At 44.1% G+C, this 17847-nt stretch overlaps 1 protein-coding gene across 3 annotated transcripts in view; it reads right to left on the bottom strand.

Annotated features, from left to right (window-relative positions):
- Nucleotides 1–17847, bottom strand: part of LOC108626216 (uncharacterized) — a 196589-nt gene that overhangs the window by 96769 nt on the left and 81973 nt on the right. For all 3 annotated transcript variants that reach the window (XM_018026782.2, XM_018026779.2, XM_018026783.2), the window contains one exon: nucleotides 4246–4351. In XM_018026782.2, coding sequence (XP_017882271.1) covers nucleotides 4246–4260 — 15 coding nt within the window. In that variant the 5' untranslated portion in view covers nucleotides 4261–4351. The remainder of the gene's footprint in view (nucleotides 1–4245; nucleotides 4352–17847) is intronic.

Here is a 17847-nt window from a genome sequence, read left to right on the forward strand (position 1 = left end):
GAAAACTTCGTATCATCAGGAGTGGTTCATCGAAGAATCACGTCAAACATTTGAAGAGCTATTCAATCGAGCTCGCTGAAATATTTTTGCATTTATAAAAAATGTGCCACAGTTCATCGTTGTAAAATATTTTTATAGTACGCGACTAAGTGGCCGCGCGATGAAAATTTCCGACGCGGTATTACCACGGTATCACGCATGTGCGTGGATGCGAGAAATTCTCATGGCCGTAGCGGCTGCAAGCTGTAGCGAAATACAATTACCAGGCAACAGCTGTCCATCAGGGCCAATTTATCTATGAAATCCGCCGATAACTAGTGATTATCATTATTCATCGTTGACGAGCTCTTATGCGCGGCCACCGTTCCCCAGTATAATCAAGAAAATTATTCAACTTCTCCATCAACCGATATTGCCCGATATTGTAATTTTTTTTATACAGAAAAAAGTGACCCCTTTGTAAATTTCAATACACCATGATTGTACAAAATTCTTTATCAATTCGAATAAAAGCAAAAGAAAACTGACGGACGCGTCGTCTTTTAATAATCGATTCCTATTTGCGTCTGAACCCTCGTAAATAATTTCTAATCCCACTCTAAAAGTAGCTTGCTTTAAAAACAATTTCCCGCCACGTAAAATCCTTCCCATTAGCCTCTGACCCTAAAACCCAGCCACCCTCCGGCGGTCATTATTCACCGGGCCATAAGTCGTGCATCATCGAACAACAGAATCCGGCTCGCCCTTCCCGCCAATCCCGGCGGAACAAATCTTTCTCGAGCCGTCGACGTGAACTTCGACCGGAATTAAGTTCGGGTTTAATTTAATTAAACAGAGAGAACGAGGACACGACGGGGTGGCGACACATCAAGAAGGTTCCCCCATCTGGCCCGCGAATTTTTTCGTTCCACGCGTGCCACGTCCACCACGAATATTGGATTCCGAACGAGGCTTTTTTCCCCCCGACCCCACGCGCCCGGTTCCTTAATCAAACGGAAATTACTCGCGGCGAGTTGTCACCGGATGCTCGGAAGCCTGACCCAGCCGCCAAGGACGAGGCGACCGGGGGGAAAAAACTTTCAATCGGAATGCGCTAAATCGAATCACGTTCGGTCCCCCGCCGCTCCCGGCCTCCCCCCGTCCGTTTCAAGTAGGGAACGAGAGGACCGGGTTCTGGTTGTGTTTCCACCTGAGCACCCTTCATCATGAGCCGTCCACCTGGAAACAAAGTGACGACGCCCGCGTTTCAACTCTCCCTGAAACTCGAGCCCTACCCCTTTCTCGAATCGATTACACGAGAGTTTCTCTCCTTTACACCGTGTTTTCCGGCCGACGTTCATCTGCCATTAGCATCAATCGATTCGACGGAATTAGTTCGCTCTCTGTTTTTCACCGCCGCGACCATCAGGATTCGTAATCGAACTTTCGCCGCATGGAAGGGATCGCGACACGGGTAGAGCGAAACTTTATCCTTCACAAACAATATTCGGACGAATTTCCCGTGTTTTCCCGTGACGCTTGAAACCGGTTCCTTTCCGGGTGTTAATTGGCGAAGGAATTTTTCGACTCACCGACTGACTTCCGATTTCATAGGTTGATAAAATCTATTCTTCGTTACAGAAAAACGAACAGATTTGAAAAACGTAGAAAAAGAGACTAAATACTCCTCTGATAATATTTGAAAAATATTCTGATCTCCATATTTTAACCGGGTTTATCAAAAATTGATTTAGCGTTAATTGAGAAAACGGAACCGGAGGGAATCTTATGATAAATGTACGCGGATCCGTGAGATCAATCGGCTTTTCGTTTGATCCAACTACAACTCAAACAGAGAGGAGATCCTTTCAAGTTGAAATTAAAAATCAACAACCCCCGGCGCGGCAAGCCGTGTCGGGGATCAGAGGAGCGATGTGTCTAGTCGGTGATTGCAATTAAACAAATGACGCCGAAGGACTCATCGTCGCAAGGATTTATCGGCATTCGATCGCGGCGCCCGGCAAATCTCTGGAGAGTCTCCACAAAATTCTTCGATAAAATGTGTGCTGTCCCATCGAGAACTGCGAAACGAGCGGAAAATCAAATAAACCTTCACGCCGACCGCATTTAAACAAACGAAAAATTTCATTCGAAAGAGTAATAAATTTAATAAAATCGGAACACACCGTGAAACCGTTACGTGTTTCAGGTTCAACAATTCCCGCGATGCTCAAATTCTGTTGTTTCATTCGTTTAAACGATTTCACTTCATAAAAATAAGAGAGTCATTTTTTTTCAAATTAAATATGACAACGATAAAAGAGCATTGGACCAATGAAATGCGGAGCGAACCTGAGAAAAAGTATGCTGCTGGCTCGCGGTTGTATAATGCACGTTCTATCAGGGAAATATAAAAGCGTAAAAAGTTTTAAGAGAACGGAGTTACAGTTTTTCCCTAAACCGCGATAAAATCAAGAAACAAATCCTCTCCTTATCCTGACGCGAAAGAAAAAACTTTAGCGAACTACAAAACTGTTAAAGAAAACAACTCTTTTCCTTCGCGAAACGGGAACGACTTCCCCTTACGTTTTAATATCAGCTTTAATGGAAAATCTGTAAATGCAACTCTGCTTTACATTAAGTACGTCGAGTAAATAAGTAAGTTTTGTCTGCTTATGAATAATTGTCAGGGGAGTTATTAGCCGTGAAAGAAAATTGAAGGACGCCGAACGAGCCAAGAGGTCGATTCGAATTTAATTAATTTTGGCATAGGCAATTTGGCAAAGGGATGCTCCTGCGTTACAGGAGCAGACGGGCGTTAATCGGATGAAGTCTGCGGTCTGCGTAGGAGAGCGGTAAGTAAGTAGCGAAATGTCTCGAGATCTCGCGGGGATCGGCCTCGCCCGCCCACGACGAAGGAACCCGGCAGCCCTTCCCTCCTCTCGCTCCCTATCGTCTTTCATGCGAGTATTTGACTTTCAAATAACGCCTAGCTACAGCCGATATAGCGCGTTATAACCGACCGCTCGCTCCATTTCGAGAAGCAATTCCCTGCTACCCTGACGAATAGCCATTACGTCGGACTAACGATAACTCGATCCACCGGGCCAGAACTGAATTTTTCCACGATAGAATTTCCGCCGTTCGCTTCGAATCAGAAAGTCGCGATACTACCTTTGTTACCCTTCCTCCCCCCGCCGTTCCCGAACCGCGAGCTTATCTTATTAGCTTTTTTATACAGTCTCATCAATTTTTTACCTTTTTATCAACAGGACATAATTCATTCTAATTGAGCGGCAAAGCCCGAATAAAATGAGAAGGAATCATTCACACGCGTGTCCTTCTCACTTCCTTTCGTCCAAACAATTAACACCGACATCCATATTAATGCGGCTGGTAATTTTTCATTTTCGTACTCGGCTCGATTTTTATCGTCGCGGATATCCTAATGAATATTCATAATATTCTGGTCGGTATCTGCAAGAGGAGAGCGTTTCGTTTAATATGTATTCGCGTTTAACGTCACTCGCCTCTGATCGCCGATAATCCCTCCCTCGATACATTTTTATATTACGAATTAAATAAAATCTTCCGTAAAATAGATATTTAATGGTTCGCTTATCGGCCACCAACGTACTCTCTCTCTCTCTCTCTCTCTCTATGATAACACGGTTTTAAACGGTATATTCCAGTAGTCATGATCATCAAATAGCTCGACTCCTGTCTTGCTCGATTCTGGAACGCCTAGCGTGTACGTAATTTCAAAACGGGGAGGGAAACGTTCGTTGAAATGGCCTGATACCCGGGCATCGCGGAATTCTCGAAACGGACGCAACGACACACGCTGCTGCACCGCGGCATTAACGTTCTCGCGTGTATATACGTGCGCCTACTCGTAGCCAGAGCCGGGGAACACTTTGCAAAAGTGTATCAACGTTTCCGTGGCACGCGTTTCAACCGCAAGCGGGTGCACTTTCCGGCGCGCGGCGGAATAAGAGAAATGCACGCGTAAAATTTGCACGTAAACAGGAAGCTTCCGAGAATCGCTTTGTGTTTGCCTCGCGCGGATCGGGACGTTAAGAATGAACGCGGCTATGGAATTGTGCGATACACTCGCGTCGAATCAAACGCGTAAATGGAGCCGCGTGAAGTTTTCACCTGACAATCGAGAGTGAACGAGTGCAACGATTTGCGGTTTTTTTTTTTTCGATTGAAATGAAGATTTGATTTCTTTTAAGTCGGAAATTGTTTCAATCGATCACTCACCAGAACTTTCACCATGTATATCCTCCAGCTCTGAAGTCCAGCCCAGTCGATCGGGCAGCCGGGCAGCAGTTTAAAATTCCCAACTGCGACGCGCCGTAAGCTCTCTCTGAAAAAAGGAAAACGAGAGTTATCAGCGTTTCCTTTCTCCCTCGGCTCAGTTCCCCTCCCTTCCTTGTACACCCGGTTAATGGGAAACCGTCTAGGTCGTGTTTGCCCGGGCAAATATTTTCGAATAACAGAAGGGATGAAAGGGGGACACGGCTGCTATTTACCATCGCTTCGAAAAAATTAGGTTATATAAATATCCTTTGGAGGCGTCGACGAGAAGTGCGAGGGAAGAACAGCCTCGCCTCTTCCCACCGCGATCCACGTTCACGCGCAGACGTCGAACGCAATTAAGAGTTGGTATCAGAGCACGTCGTTGTCAATTATTTCATTCTTCCATGCTGCGTCTAACGAAGTGAACTGAGGAACCGCCTGTTGCCTGTCGCTACAGCAAGGTTAACGAAGCCACGGAGATGCGACCGGAGAAAGAACGAAATAAAGGAGTGGAAATAAAGAGAGCAGCGGACTCATTCGAGCAGCGTCACGCGGGTCTCGAGGCTTTACGTAACCTGGATATACGTGTGCATGTGTATCCTTCCTCTCTTCGCTCGCTCGTCAACCACCTCAGGGATTTTTGCTTCCCCCTTTCGTTTCCCTCCGGGCAGGGAGCTTCTGTTTATAATTTCATGTCGACAGGCTACGCGATAATGGGACCACGTGTCACGGTTCCACGGAATTCCGCGTCTCTCCTCCTTTCCTGTAGCTATGTACCCACCTACTTCGGCGAGTAATTCGCGAATTTCGCGATACCCTGCGTTGGCCTTTCTCCGGGATGAAATGAAATTCGTGACACGGTTTTGATCGGTGAATTAATATCACCAAGTGAGACGTTCCAGGTCAAATTTATTTAATACATTGAAAAGATTCATCTAAAATTATTTCCCTCCTCCGTTAACGATATTAGAATTACCTCGATAGTTATTTTTATGTGCATGATTATTAAATTATATTGAAAAATAGTCGTGGGATCGGATGACTCATTAGCTTAACCGAGCCGAACATGTGGTTAAGACAGATTGATACGCCGAAGTTTCGACCTATCGGATACCCATTATACACGATCACTGCCAGATTCGTCATCAACCGCGATTAATCTACCGGCAACCGATAATTAAATAACAAATGATCATCATCTATTTGAGAAAAATACCTCTCGCGATTAATCACTTCAACAAGTGATCATTACATGAAATAGAAACCATATACAATGATTTTTTTAATGAAATTGTACGAACCTCTTTGCATAATTTTGTCTCTGACTGTAATATCAAACGATCGATAAGTGGGTACAAGAAACTGAAGTAAAGACAAACAAATCAGAAGCTATCAAACGTTACGCGAAACGAGCTAAAAGCATTGGCTCATGCACATGCGGTTATAAACTTCGTTTCGTCAAACATTGCTGAAAAACGTTTTCTAATTTCGCTGCACACTTCGTTCTTTATTTTCGTCGATGTGACTCTATAAAAATATCAAACAATTTCGCATTTGGCTCGAAATTTGTCGACGATTTCTTGCACCGTTAGTGAACGGAGTATTCAATTAATGCACGTCGTATTAACATAATATTAGCCTCGTGTTGCGAGAGGCTCTTGCAGAATTTTATGCGCACGACGCACGCGTGAGAATACGCGAGAAACGGTGAAACAAGATAAAAAAGAAAAAGAAGGGAGAAATGCCGAGTCTACCCGTTACGCTACCCGTGTTCCACGGTGTTAGCATTTTTGAGTTAATTACTAGCGTCGAAAAAAAAAAGGGGAACGAGAAAATTGCAGGAGCGGGTAGTTCCGCGAAAGCTCTAGAGCTCCTCTGACCATTGTCCGCGGCGTTACGGCATCCGAAATCGTAATACTTAACGAAATTTCTGATGTTTCTGCGTCGCGGACGAATGAAAATTCCTGTTTCAGCGCGACGTACGCTGCGTCCTGTCCTCCCCTGGGTGCGCGGCACGTTTCAAAGAGAATCGTTTAAAAACCGGTTCGCTTTTCGTCGATAAAATATACAACAGTCTCGCATAATGAACAAAGCTGAGCAGCTACGAAATTCTTTTTTAACTAAACGATCCAGTTTTCGCTGAAAGTGGATTGATAAAGTTTACCGGCGGGCAACCCACGTATTTTATTTAGAGAACGGAAATTCCATCTCACGAATTCTTGTTTCAAATAATAAATATCTTTTATGGATTCACAATTCTGTTGAGTATCGTCGTAAAACGAATCGGCTGTATTTACATATTTGAGCAACTGTATTTACTTTAGCCGCGGGATTTATACAAAGATCGGTGAACGTCAGGACTGGATTAATCCATGATAAATCCGGCGCACCGTTTGAAATCGCGTGACCATCAATTATGCGGACGGCCAGAGAAAAACGAACAACCGGTTTGACGTTGTAATTTTAAACATATGCACGCACGTATTGGATTACATCCAGATTCGTGAAGTTATAAGTTGCAACCGCGCTCGCCCGATTCGAAATAGAATGACTCATAGACAAAGACCTTGTTCTAATTCAAAAACGAAACACGGAAAAGCTGTGGACCATGTCGAGCACGCTGCATCGCACCGATTTTACGAGGCTATTTCTGGCGCGGGAGTTATTCGCACAGGTGTTAAATACCTCAAACTGGTAGACATTCTATGAAGAGCGTGTTGACATTCTAGTATGCAGTAATTGTATCGAATCGAGTTAACGAAGGAAATGAAATTTTCCAGATATCATTTCATGTTGAAACCAGTTTAAGCGAATATTTCCCGTATCTATAAATTCGTACAGAGATAAAGATGCAGAATGTGCAGGTCGAAGTAAAAGAAATCTTGGTATCGCACGATACTGCCACGATAACCCAGGATCGTGGCGTAACGGAGGACCATAAACGTGCAGGGTGTAGTGCAATTAGTATTCACGTACGGCAATCGTCAGCAGCCCGAATTGCGATTGCCTAGCTGGAAAGTGGCCCGTTTTGTGACTCTATTGCTCGCGGGGCGGCAGTTGAAACTAATTCGACGAAAACCATAAGAACGGTACGACGACGACGTTTGGCCCGCGTCTCATGGTATTGCGGGTCGCGTGCTGGCTCCGCGGCGAACAGCTGAGAAGAAACCTGAGAGTACAGGGCGAGTCGAGGCGGTGCCTGCTTGGAAATAGCTTTGGCAACGGTCTGGCCAACGTGCTACCGCTGTCTTGGTCCATAAAATGGAAGATTACTAGCGTGTTGCTTTTCCGCACACGCTTCTCTTGTCGCGGCTCGTTCCTGTCTCCGCGGTTAATATAGATCATACACTAACGATTCCCTTCCGACCCCTGGACGTGTCGTTTAGCTCGTAATAACGGAACTCGGATTTGTTTCGTCACGATCGCTGAAAAGTGTCCACAGTTTCCTTCTCCTTTTTCCTCCATGGTATTACACTGGACAATTTTTTAATCTTCTTTTTAAGTAATTATGTGTTCAGGCTAAAATCTATTTGAATCAGTGAACCGATCACGAAGCTCGTTCAACGGCAAGTTAGATTGGGAACAATGTTACATATTCGCAACGCGATTCAATCAAAGGGCGAATATCGAGCCGAGTGGGAGTCTCTTCCCATCAAATCCGATAATATATTCAAAGGGGACGGTAAACTATTCCTTCTAGGAAGATGAAATGTTGCCTTCGTTTGCAGACCGCTTTTCGCGATCATTTTCCACGGTTTTAAGCGCGGGCCAGAAGGGAATTAATTAAATCAAAGATTCGTACAAAATTTGTTCAGGGTCTTAACGCGGAGCGAGGACGGTACCCTCTGAGACAAAGTGGGGTCAAGATTTCAATCTGTTAATTGTCACTCTACGTTACGTTGTAACTAAAGATCCTACTCGGCGTCTTAACGCTACTGAGGATTACTTTCCACTTTTTGAAGAACACTCCGCTTTTCAGTAAAACGGTTCTGTATTAATTATCGACATCAATCGCAGGGAAGACTATGTCAAGCAAGTTGAGTAGTCAAAGTCTAATTTAATTAGCGACGGTATTTAATACTCTTGCTGCGATCCAAGTAAATGCCATATAAGAGGTACGAGTTAATGGCAATTTACTTCATCTTTGATTTCCCATTTGAATTATCATTTTCGATCATGGAAAAAACAAGACAGACTTATTACTCTTTTAAAATCTTGTCCTCTTAGGGGAAATTAACACTAGCCGGAGCTGGCCAGGAATCATAGTCCCAACCTGTACTTTTCATTTCTGGTTACACAGAGGAGCGGTGGCTTTGTAATCTCATTTCAACGCGATCGTACAGTTGGGTCTCGTATACCGATATTGCACACTTCGGTCGAAATAGAATACGTAATTGTCTCTCCACACGTTGTTAGAGACGCGACAACGCGACCCACGGGGTGTCAACATTCTTTAAACTACATTTCCCCGGGTTCTCCCAGAGAAAAATTTTACTTTGCACAGAGCCGGATATAAAATACCGCTCCGTAACTAATGAAAGTGAGTGTTATTAAATTTCGTGGAGAGCTAATGCGTCAAATCTAACGCCGCGGCGTGCCAGCGCGGTGGCTGCATCCGCGCGGGCTGCAATAAATGGTTTTAATTGCCGGTGACACTGGATAAGGGTAATAATATTACGCGGTACCAGAATTTCAAAATTTCGCCCGACAAATTCTGTGAAACCGCAATCAAAAACGGGAAGTAGCCGCTGCTTGGTATCCCCGTTTTAAAAAGATAAAATACCGGTTAATTACAACTTTGCCAACTACAGCAGAGAGAGAGAGTGAACATGAGCCCTGGGCTTCAGCTACTCCTAATTAGCTATGATTTTATGGTAAATTAGATAACGAACATAAAACGCTGACGTTAATAACTGGGAATTATTAAATTGGCGATGATAACGCGTCGATTTTACGTTAAGGTTCGTTCATATGGTGTATGAATACACAGTATAAACGTATCTTCGTGCCGGTGATCGTTCACGACGCCCCGTTGACAAGAATAATAAAATAATGCGACGTCGGGCCGCGTGTTGCCGTTGACGGAGAAAAATCGCGATGGAACTTCTGTTTTCGACAAAAGCTTTTCATTTTTCCCCGTTCCATTCTCCCGGTTGCTTTTTTTTTTGTCACCGGTTGCAATCCGCGGATCGTTTTCGATTTGAAAACAACCATAAGAGAGGCGCGGCGCCCTTACGGTGGGACGCAATAAATCTGCGGCCACGCGATCAATCGTGTCGCAAATTTAGAATGTCGAACGTTCGTTGTTGTCCCGAAAATAGAGCGCGCGTTTCACGATTGTTTGACATTTCCGGAAGCGTTCGAATGGACATGTAAAACCGATAGAAAATCGTCAGGGTATTGTAAGTTAATCAAATTCAATTCGTAATTAAATGGTATTTTCTTTATGAGAAACAGCTGCGCAGTGTTCCAAACTGGGACAGCTCGCTGTGAGAGACTATTAAAAAACTTTACTCGTTTGCAGTTGATGATAAATCGCGTTAGCTGATAAAACGTTCTTGAAATTGTGCTGCGTGTACCCATCGGCAAGAAATGTCTGTCGCATCGACCCAATTCCAATTGCATAGTCGCATCTTACAGAAATAACGGCGAGATTCGCGACACGTCAGAAATGTAATAATTACTCAATTATTATTTAATCTGCACCTCACTGGTCGTTGAAATAATTTAGACAAATGAAGTTACACAATTTAAATCCTGACATTGATTGCCATTTAATTAAAATACGTTACCTATCATCGAATCAGTACTTAAAACTTAAATGAATTTATACATTGTGAAATAATGTAGATAACTTATTTGAAGAAGAATAATTTCCTCACATTTCACTATTAATGATTGATTATATATTCTATAAAATTCATGAAGTGTTGACCGCGAGAGCCAAGTCGAATTCTGTTCCAATTATTGACAGTTCACTGCCTTCACCAGTGGAATATCGCGACAGAACGGAGCAACTGGTCCTGGAGCAACAAAATCGGTCGCGGTATCCGCTTTGTTCGAACTACAACGAAACTCGGCGCGACACGTCGCCTCGTTTGCGGATTCCGGCATGCGTTCCGTCGATTTATCTCGCGCACGTGCGCCAACTTTCATCCCGATGGAGCCGGGGGACGATTTCGACGAAGTTCCAACCCCGAAGAACCGGTCGACCGGCCGGTGCACGCGCGGCCGCGGAAAGAAATTTCCTAGCGAAACAACCGGGGAAAATATCGGCTCATGCGGAAAACGAGGCGCGACGAACCAGAGTTCGTTACCACGCGGTGCATTACGTTTTAACGCTCGCTTGGGATATCACCTGGTACAGTTATATTACAGGCGATATGAAACAGACAGCAAAGCGTCCGACCGGAATGCAAACGCGTGGCAAGATAATCGACGCGGTCGTAATTGAATGCGAGGTGTAAATCGACCGATTGACGAATGAAACGTAGCTCGTGATGGAAATATGCGCGACGGTGCGTCGATCGTGTCCGAACGAACAGGCTTCGAAAAGGCGATCCTGCGTACAGCGGGACCTTTGAAAAAGTCGACCCACTCGTTTGTGCAACGAGACGTGACATGATAAACGGTCACTTGCCAAAAACGTAACTCGATAGTCTGCTAAACTTGGAAACGGTGCGAAATCACGCGAGCCGATCCGAACAATAATGCTGATTTATTTTGCGGTACGCTGACCATAAACGTGAAAGAAACTGTAGTTCAAAGTGCAGCTCTTTGAAAACAAAAGAAAAATGAGCGAGCTACTTCTAAAGAAAGATCGCTAAGACAATGGGAACTTGCTTAAAGCGTTGACCCCTGGAATTTTTCAACGCGAGGCTCAAAAATAGATATCGCGCATACTTGGACGAGCTAATCCCGTAAGCATGATTTAATAAATTTCCAGGTCGGAGCTGGCGGGGATATACGAGGCGAATAAACGAAGCACTTGGTAAACGCAGGTGCAAATTCGTTATATTCACATGCAGATTATCTCTCGCGTGCCCGGGTTCGCCGGGCATCCGCGAAATTATGATATAAATGGAAATAACTCTGATTAATAGTTGGACCGGACACGGAACGGTTAACGTGACCTACAAGATATTATTAATGGTTACTTTACAATGGATTCGGAATTGAATGCAACTAAAATGATGAGCTGATTTCGTTCGGCGTCACGGGTTGTATAAATTATTCAGCGATCCCGATAAAATTCATTCTATCCACCCTCTCTAGAATCCACAGCATCCCCGCTGCCAGTTCCGTTCAAATTGCCAAAACTTCTATGTTATCCATTGTTATCACTTTTCACGGGCTGCACACTTTTCATCAATCTCTCGCGAAACTTGTTGGAAACAACGATGGAAAGAAATAAAGTCAAACCCTCGTTCATGAAACGTACCAACACTACCGATCAGTATTCAACGAATATTTTATCGTATATTCCTGTCTGTTTGATCATTTTCCATGGACGTATATACAGGATTAAAATATTTATAATTCCCTGAGAGAACGAAGGTTCGCCGATAAAGAGCGAGCGCCGACCGGCTCACCCGTCCATTAATTAACGCAGATCACGTAGACTCGAGAGCGATGTTATTCCGTTAACCCTAATAACTCGAATCGCGTCGGTATCATTAAAAATAGGGATTTAAATCTAAATGGGAACCGGCGGCGGTCCGCCCTTTATTCTAGCCAATTCCGAATGGGCCGCGCTATCGCACTTTTATTTCTATCCGGGGCGAAACAGAAGAAAAGGCGAGAACGGGGAACAATACGGTTCGCGCATCCTTCACGGGCGGAGAGCTATAAGCTGTGCGGGAGAAACATACGCGAGGAAATCCCAAGGGACTAATGTAATTTGCCTCTGTACAAGGCGACCCCTAATTCGAGCGTGCGCATACAAGTGCACGCGTGTATACACGAAAAGGTTCACACGTTCCCGAGCCCCGGGTTTTTCTTCCGTCGGTGAAACACGCGGAACGAAGGTTTGTTCCGGGCCGCGAAATTAGATTATGTCTCTGGGAGGAATAAGACGACGGGAAAACCCGATAGACGGCGTTAATTTTTACCCGGGGAACAGAGACGATGGCCCGCCGACTATTCGACTAGATATTACAATAGATCGCTCGCCGGGTGCCACTAACGACGCTTCGTCGAATTTATAAATTCATTTCAAAACTAGAAATAAGTCACCCATCCCAATCCAGAAATCTATCCATTTTAAAAATAAAACTATTATTTGAACTACTTATTTTCGTCTATTTAATTACCAACTTTCTCTAAACCGTAATTGAGTGGACTGAGTTACAAGAGTCGGTACGCTAAAAAAGTAGACAATTTTAGATATAAATCTTTTCAGGACAAATACGGAATTAATAGATGCATCTGGCAGATTGCTACTATTTAAATTGGATATCTATAATTATCACCTACAGCCAATGGATTCGCGTTACCTGTTTCCTATTTCGCCGGTTCAATTTATCTTTCAGGATCTGGTCTCGTATATCCTTCTTGGTCCTCTCCTTGCCTGCTGCTTTACCGTATTTCATTCCATTCGTCTTCGGCTGTTGCTCGCACTATTCACCATACACGTGTACCGCGCGGCTTTTCAAGCCTCCGAGACACGGCTCGCGCGGCTGTGTGCGTTCGACGGGGTAAATGAGAGGGAAGGAGATGGCCAGGTTTCCACGTCGACGCGTGGAATCCCATCGTAGAAAATTACGCGAATTTATACCACAGTCTGCCGTGTCTGCCGTTCCGAGTTCATCCGTCCGCGAATTCAAGATGCAGGAAAAACTCAGCTTTGTCAACAGTTTCGCTACATTTACAATGTATTAACGGTGTTCGATCTTCACGGGAAATTCAAACGTGCTACGAATTCTCGTCGTACAGACACAACATTAAAAATATATCTTAAATAAACATTGACGTTTTACAATAAAATCAAATGATCGTGGAATTGGCAAACGTTTCGACCAAGATAAATAAAAGCAGAGGAGGAGAAGACAAATATTATTCTTGATCTATTGAAATTACAGGTATAGTATATTCAAACGAAAACAGTGGTCGTTCGCGTGTATGCTTAGCTTTGCGTCCGATTGTTTCCCCGTGGGAAAAAAATTGAAGGGATGAAATATAGAGATGAAAGAGGCGGCGAACAAAGGGGAATATTGCTGGTCGGAAGAACACAGCAATTTGTTTGTCGTTCCGACTACACGACACGTAAGTGGTGCAGGTCTGTATGAGATCAGACGCGCTAATATTCGTTCAGTTTGAGAATGAGCGACGCAAAGAATCGGCCGTGAGTTCTATTAACAGCAGGAACAAAAGAAAGGTCAGAAGAACGAAGGAAGCGAGAGAACGGCGAAGCAACAGATAAAGGAATTTATAACGGCGCGTGTAAGCGAATTAGTAGTATAAGGCTTCATAAGTCAGGCGTTTGCCGGTTCCCTTCCTCGCCGAAATCCTTCCAACGCTCGCGCTACGGGGAATCCACCGTTATCCTCGAATCAGTTACCCGCTGCGATTTATTTTAAGAAATTTATTCGCCTTTCTTTTATTCCGTGCAATAAACATTTTATCTATTATATGAAATATTACATAAAACAGTTGGGTTTAATCGAGTATCGATTAACGGAACATAGACGAGAATTGAAAGGCGAGAGAGAGAAAGAGAGAATAGATTCGAATAGCGTGGAATCAATCGAGCAGATTCAATGAGTCGATACGTTGAAATCCGGAGGAAAATCTTTACGTCGGAAATCTACGAAATCGGGTCAAGCAACGAAACGAAACGGAACGAAACGCTCTCGAACACGAAAATCCGGGAGATAAAAAAGAAAAACAGTGGGTGCGGGGGTGCGGAACTCATCCAATAAAGCCCGAAAAGGAAACGCGACGGGCCAATAAATTTTTCCTTTCTCCGTTGCAAAGGGCGTATCGACGACGACGACGACGACGACGACGGCGGCGACGATGACGACGCTTGTCCCGGCGCAAAGCGGCGACAAAAGGGATGCCTGTCGTTGCCGCAAAATGCGAGGAACAAAGGTGAAACAGGCGCGCGCGTGCACCCCGACACCTGTGCGCGTCACCAGCACCATCGCCGGCACCGTCGTAACGGAGAAAACGAGGTTGAACGCAAGCGCGCGGGATCGTCGCAGACACAGCGACAATTACCGGTGGCAACGCGAAGCCAGTCCAACATCCATTCTATCTCATACATTAAAGATGCCGCCCGCCAGCTACCTGACAATACCCGTCAAGATTGCGTTCTATGTTAAAAGATGCTTTCCTAGTTTTTCAGATTCATCTCCGCGTCAGACATTTCAATCCTTATAAAAATTTTACAATTCACTTTTAGTTATCTCGTCAGGAACGTTTGCTCAATCTAATAAAACGAACGCGAACGACGATAAACTTCGTATTTCATGAATTCATCCAAGGCGTAAAAATATTGCACAAGTATCGTTTGATTCTTGTATAATTCAGAACAAGCGGAAGTTCTTTAATATTAGAATCAAATTTTATATTTAGAATTGTCATACGCGTCTGAGTGCTGGAAAATTATTATTTAGCTGTTTATTTTTTGCAACGATCTCCGGCATTCGTCGCGGAAGCAGCGACAATTACCGGGAGCGTAGCTAGCCTGCATCCCTTCATACATTAAAGATGCCGCCCGGCTCCCTGACAATACCTGCCAAGATTGCGTCATATGTTACTCCCGTTGCGAGAGAGGCGGCAGTCGTGGAAACGAAGGAAAGAGTATCTTGACGCAGTGGGCTGACGGGGAACGATTTGAATTTTGCATTAAACATCAATGCGTAGATCTCGGCCTCCTGTTTGCCCTCCGCAATTTCACCTTTATTGGATATGCCCGCGAGATTTCGACCCGGCAGACGAGTCGATAGACATACTAAATCGCGACACCTGCTCCGTTATTTCAAGGCTATCGAAAGGGAATCGAACGCTGGCCCGACGGAAACCCCATTTAATAAATCCCGTTTTCCTTACCCGCTGGTCAAGCGGCAGAGGAAAATATTATTCTATCCGAGTACGTACTCGCACAGTCGTCCGCGCTGCTAGTGGATGTAAATGAAACCCATGAAAGCGGAGTAACACGGATGAGGAAAAGCAAGAGAGAAGACAGAAACGGAGTTCGTTTAATTTAAGTAATACGAGTTGAGTGAACGATATGGTAAGATAAAAGTAACAAGTGCGCGTTGGCAAAGCTCCAATATGCCGGGCATAACTGCGAGCGATATGCAATTTTATTCCCGTTTCGCCCCGCGCATCCGAGCCCCGTTAATTAGACCAAAAATTCACGAGCGCGGGACAAGGAAAAAATACGAGCGCGAATTAAATGAGCGTCGAACGTGCTAATTAAAATCGGCCTTTCGTATTTAAGTGGCCCGCCCTTAACGCGGAGAATTTACGCGTTCAATCGTTTTACGGGAGAAATGAAATTGTCCAACGAAAGGTCTTCATTAAAATCGTGATTATTACAGAAAATGTTTGTTCTGTCTCTACCACGTTTCCGATGTCTCTGATCAGTTCTTTACGATTCGACGTATATTCCGCGTACAATAAAAAATCCAAAGCTTAAAAGAGAAGTTTCATGAATCAAAGAAAAACCGAGTAAAGGAAACGTTAGTAGGTCGATGATTTTAAACCGACTGATTTAATTGCCCTCGAATGGAGGCGATTTCATCGGTATCACGAAATATGGCGACGATTTCTCAGGTCTGATCGATCGGCCGTCAAGACGTAAGAATGCATCGCGATTAGCGCAACTGGCGAGTTGCCCGACCGCGTCTAATCCTCTTACCGTTCCTCCCTTTTCTTTCCTTTTGTCTCGCTCCTCGAGCGATCATTGTCATACGCCGTGCAGATGAATCACCGTCTACCAATAGCGCAGTGAACGTTCCAATTAGAAATAAACGATTTCCAAAAACAGTCTCTTTGTCGCTTAAACGGAAAGTGCATCCCTTTATCCTGTTCTCTTAGGCAACAATTTTTCTCGACATTAAAAGATTGTTTTCTACAAAAGAAGAGGTAGCTACAAAGAGCTTTAAAGCGTGCACAATACGTTTTGAATTGGGTCTCGGTCATATTTAAAGGCCAGAGTCGTCCGCGAAGAAATATCGCGCGATACAACGGAGGAGACAAAAGCTCGGAGGAGATACGTAAGAAAAGTCGATTTCGAGCCTACGAAAGCGTTGCTTTTACGTATTCACCCTTTGTCGATACGAGACTCCTGCCTCGACGATATGGGACATTTTATACGACCCAAGCAGCATTCGTATTTCCATTGCTTTAATTCTATTCACGATAGATGATCAAACAATTTCCCGCGGAACTGTGCTCAGTTCTAAAAGAAGCATTCAAGTATACGCAGGTGTGTTTGAGAGCAAACAATTGAGGAACTAATTTCACAAGATTAAGCTCTAACCTTTGATCTCGCTTTAATTTTCATGGCCACGGTAAAATTTAATCAGACTCAATTATCTTGCTAAGAAGCTATAAAAAAACCATTACTCTTTACTATAATTATTGCAATTTTATAAATGTATAAAAAGAAAAAATTGAATGAATGAAATTGGTTGTGTGGTTGGAAAAATTGTCCCGTGAACGTTAGGTCGGCGAAGTTACGAAATTCAGAGCGGAATATAATCAGGAACTGCGCTTGGGCATAATTCCATGAATTATTCTAATCACTATTCAGTTACGATTCGAGTTACATACGATACGCCGCGGGATTTAATCGGAAATAAGCACGCCCCGACACAATCGTTAGCCCGATGTAATACTGTGGTAATGACAATAGTCGCGCAGTTAAACGATATTTAATACTAACTATTTGTTACGCTGTTCAACGCGACGTTTATACCGCTCCCCTGTGCGGGGACGCTGCAGTGCCTGTCTGTACCATCCCTTCATTTGGAATAGCTGAAAATTATTGTTCCCTATTCTTTTCCCCTTGTAAAGAAAAAAAGGAAACGAAAGAGAACCTCCGCAGGGAAAACTAACGACAAAATGGTTTGTCGTAAATTCTATTATTTGTTCGCAGAGAAACGATAAACGAAATCGAATTGAAATTCATTTCAGGTATCGTTTTCGTTCGTTTCAATTTCGACCGCCACGGTGCCAGGCACGAAGCGACTTGAGAAAACCTTGCAACTCGCACACCACGTTTCATTACGGTCTCGAATTTTTTCGCCGCACGGGTGACTAGGGGCGATTTTCAATTTAACCGCGGCTGCAAATTATAGCCTCGTAGATTACGTCGATGACGACAGCGGCGAATTGTAACGTACGCGTCGCGACGACGACGACGACGACGCGTTCCCGGTTTATATGCTTCTCGCACCACGCCCTATTCAACCTCGAATAATTAGATAATTTCTACGTGATAAATGATTCCGCTGTAACGCGTTCGCTGCAAAAATTTGATCGCTAACATAAACGTTCGAAGAAACGTGAGTGCAAGGATTCTCTGCTGACATCGACGACTAAATAATA

This window comes from Ceratina calcarata, unplaced genomic scaffold, assembly GCF_001652005.2.
Source record: "Ceratina calcarata isolate Rehan_Ccalc_2016 unplaced genomic scaffold, ASM165200v1 scaffold39.2, whole genome shotgun sequence".
Taxonomy (NCBI): Eukaryota; Metazoa; Arthropoda; class Insecta; order Hymenoptera; family Apidae; genus Ceratina; species Ceratina calcarata.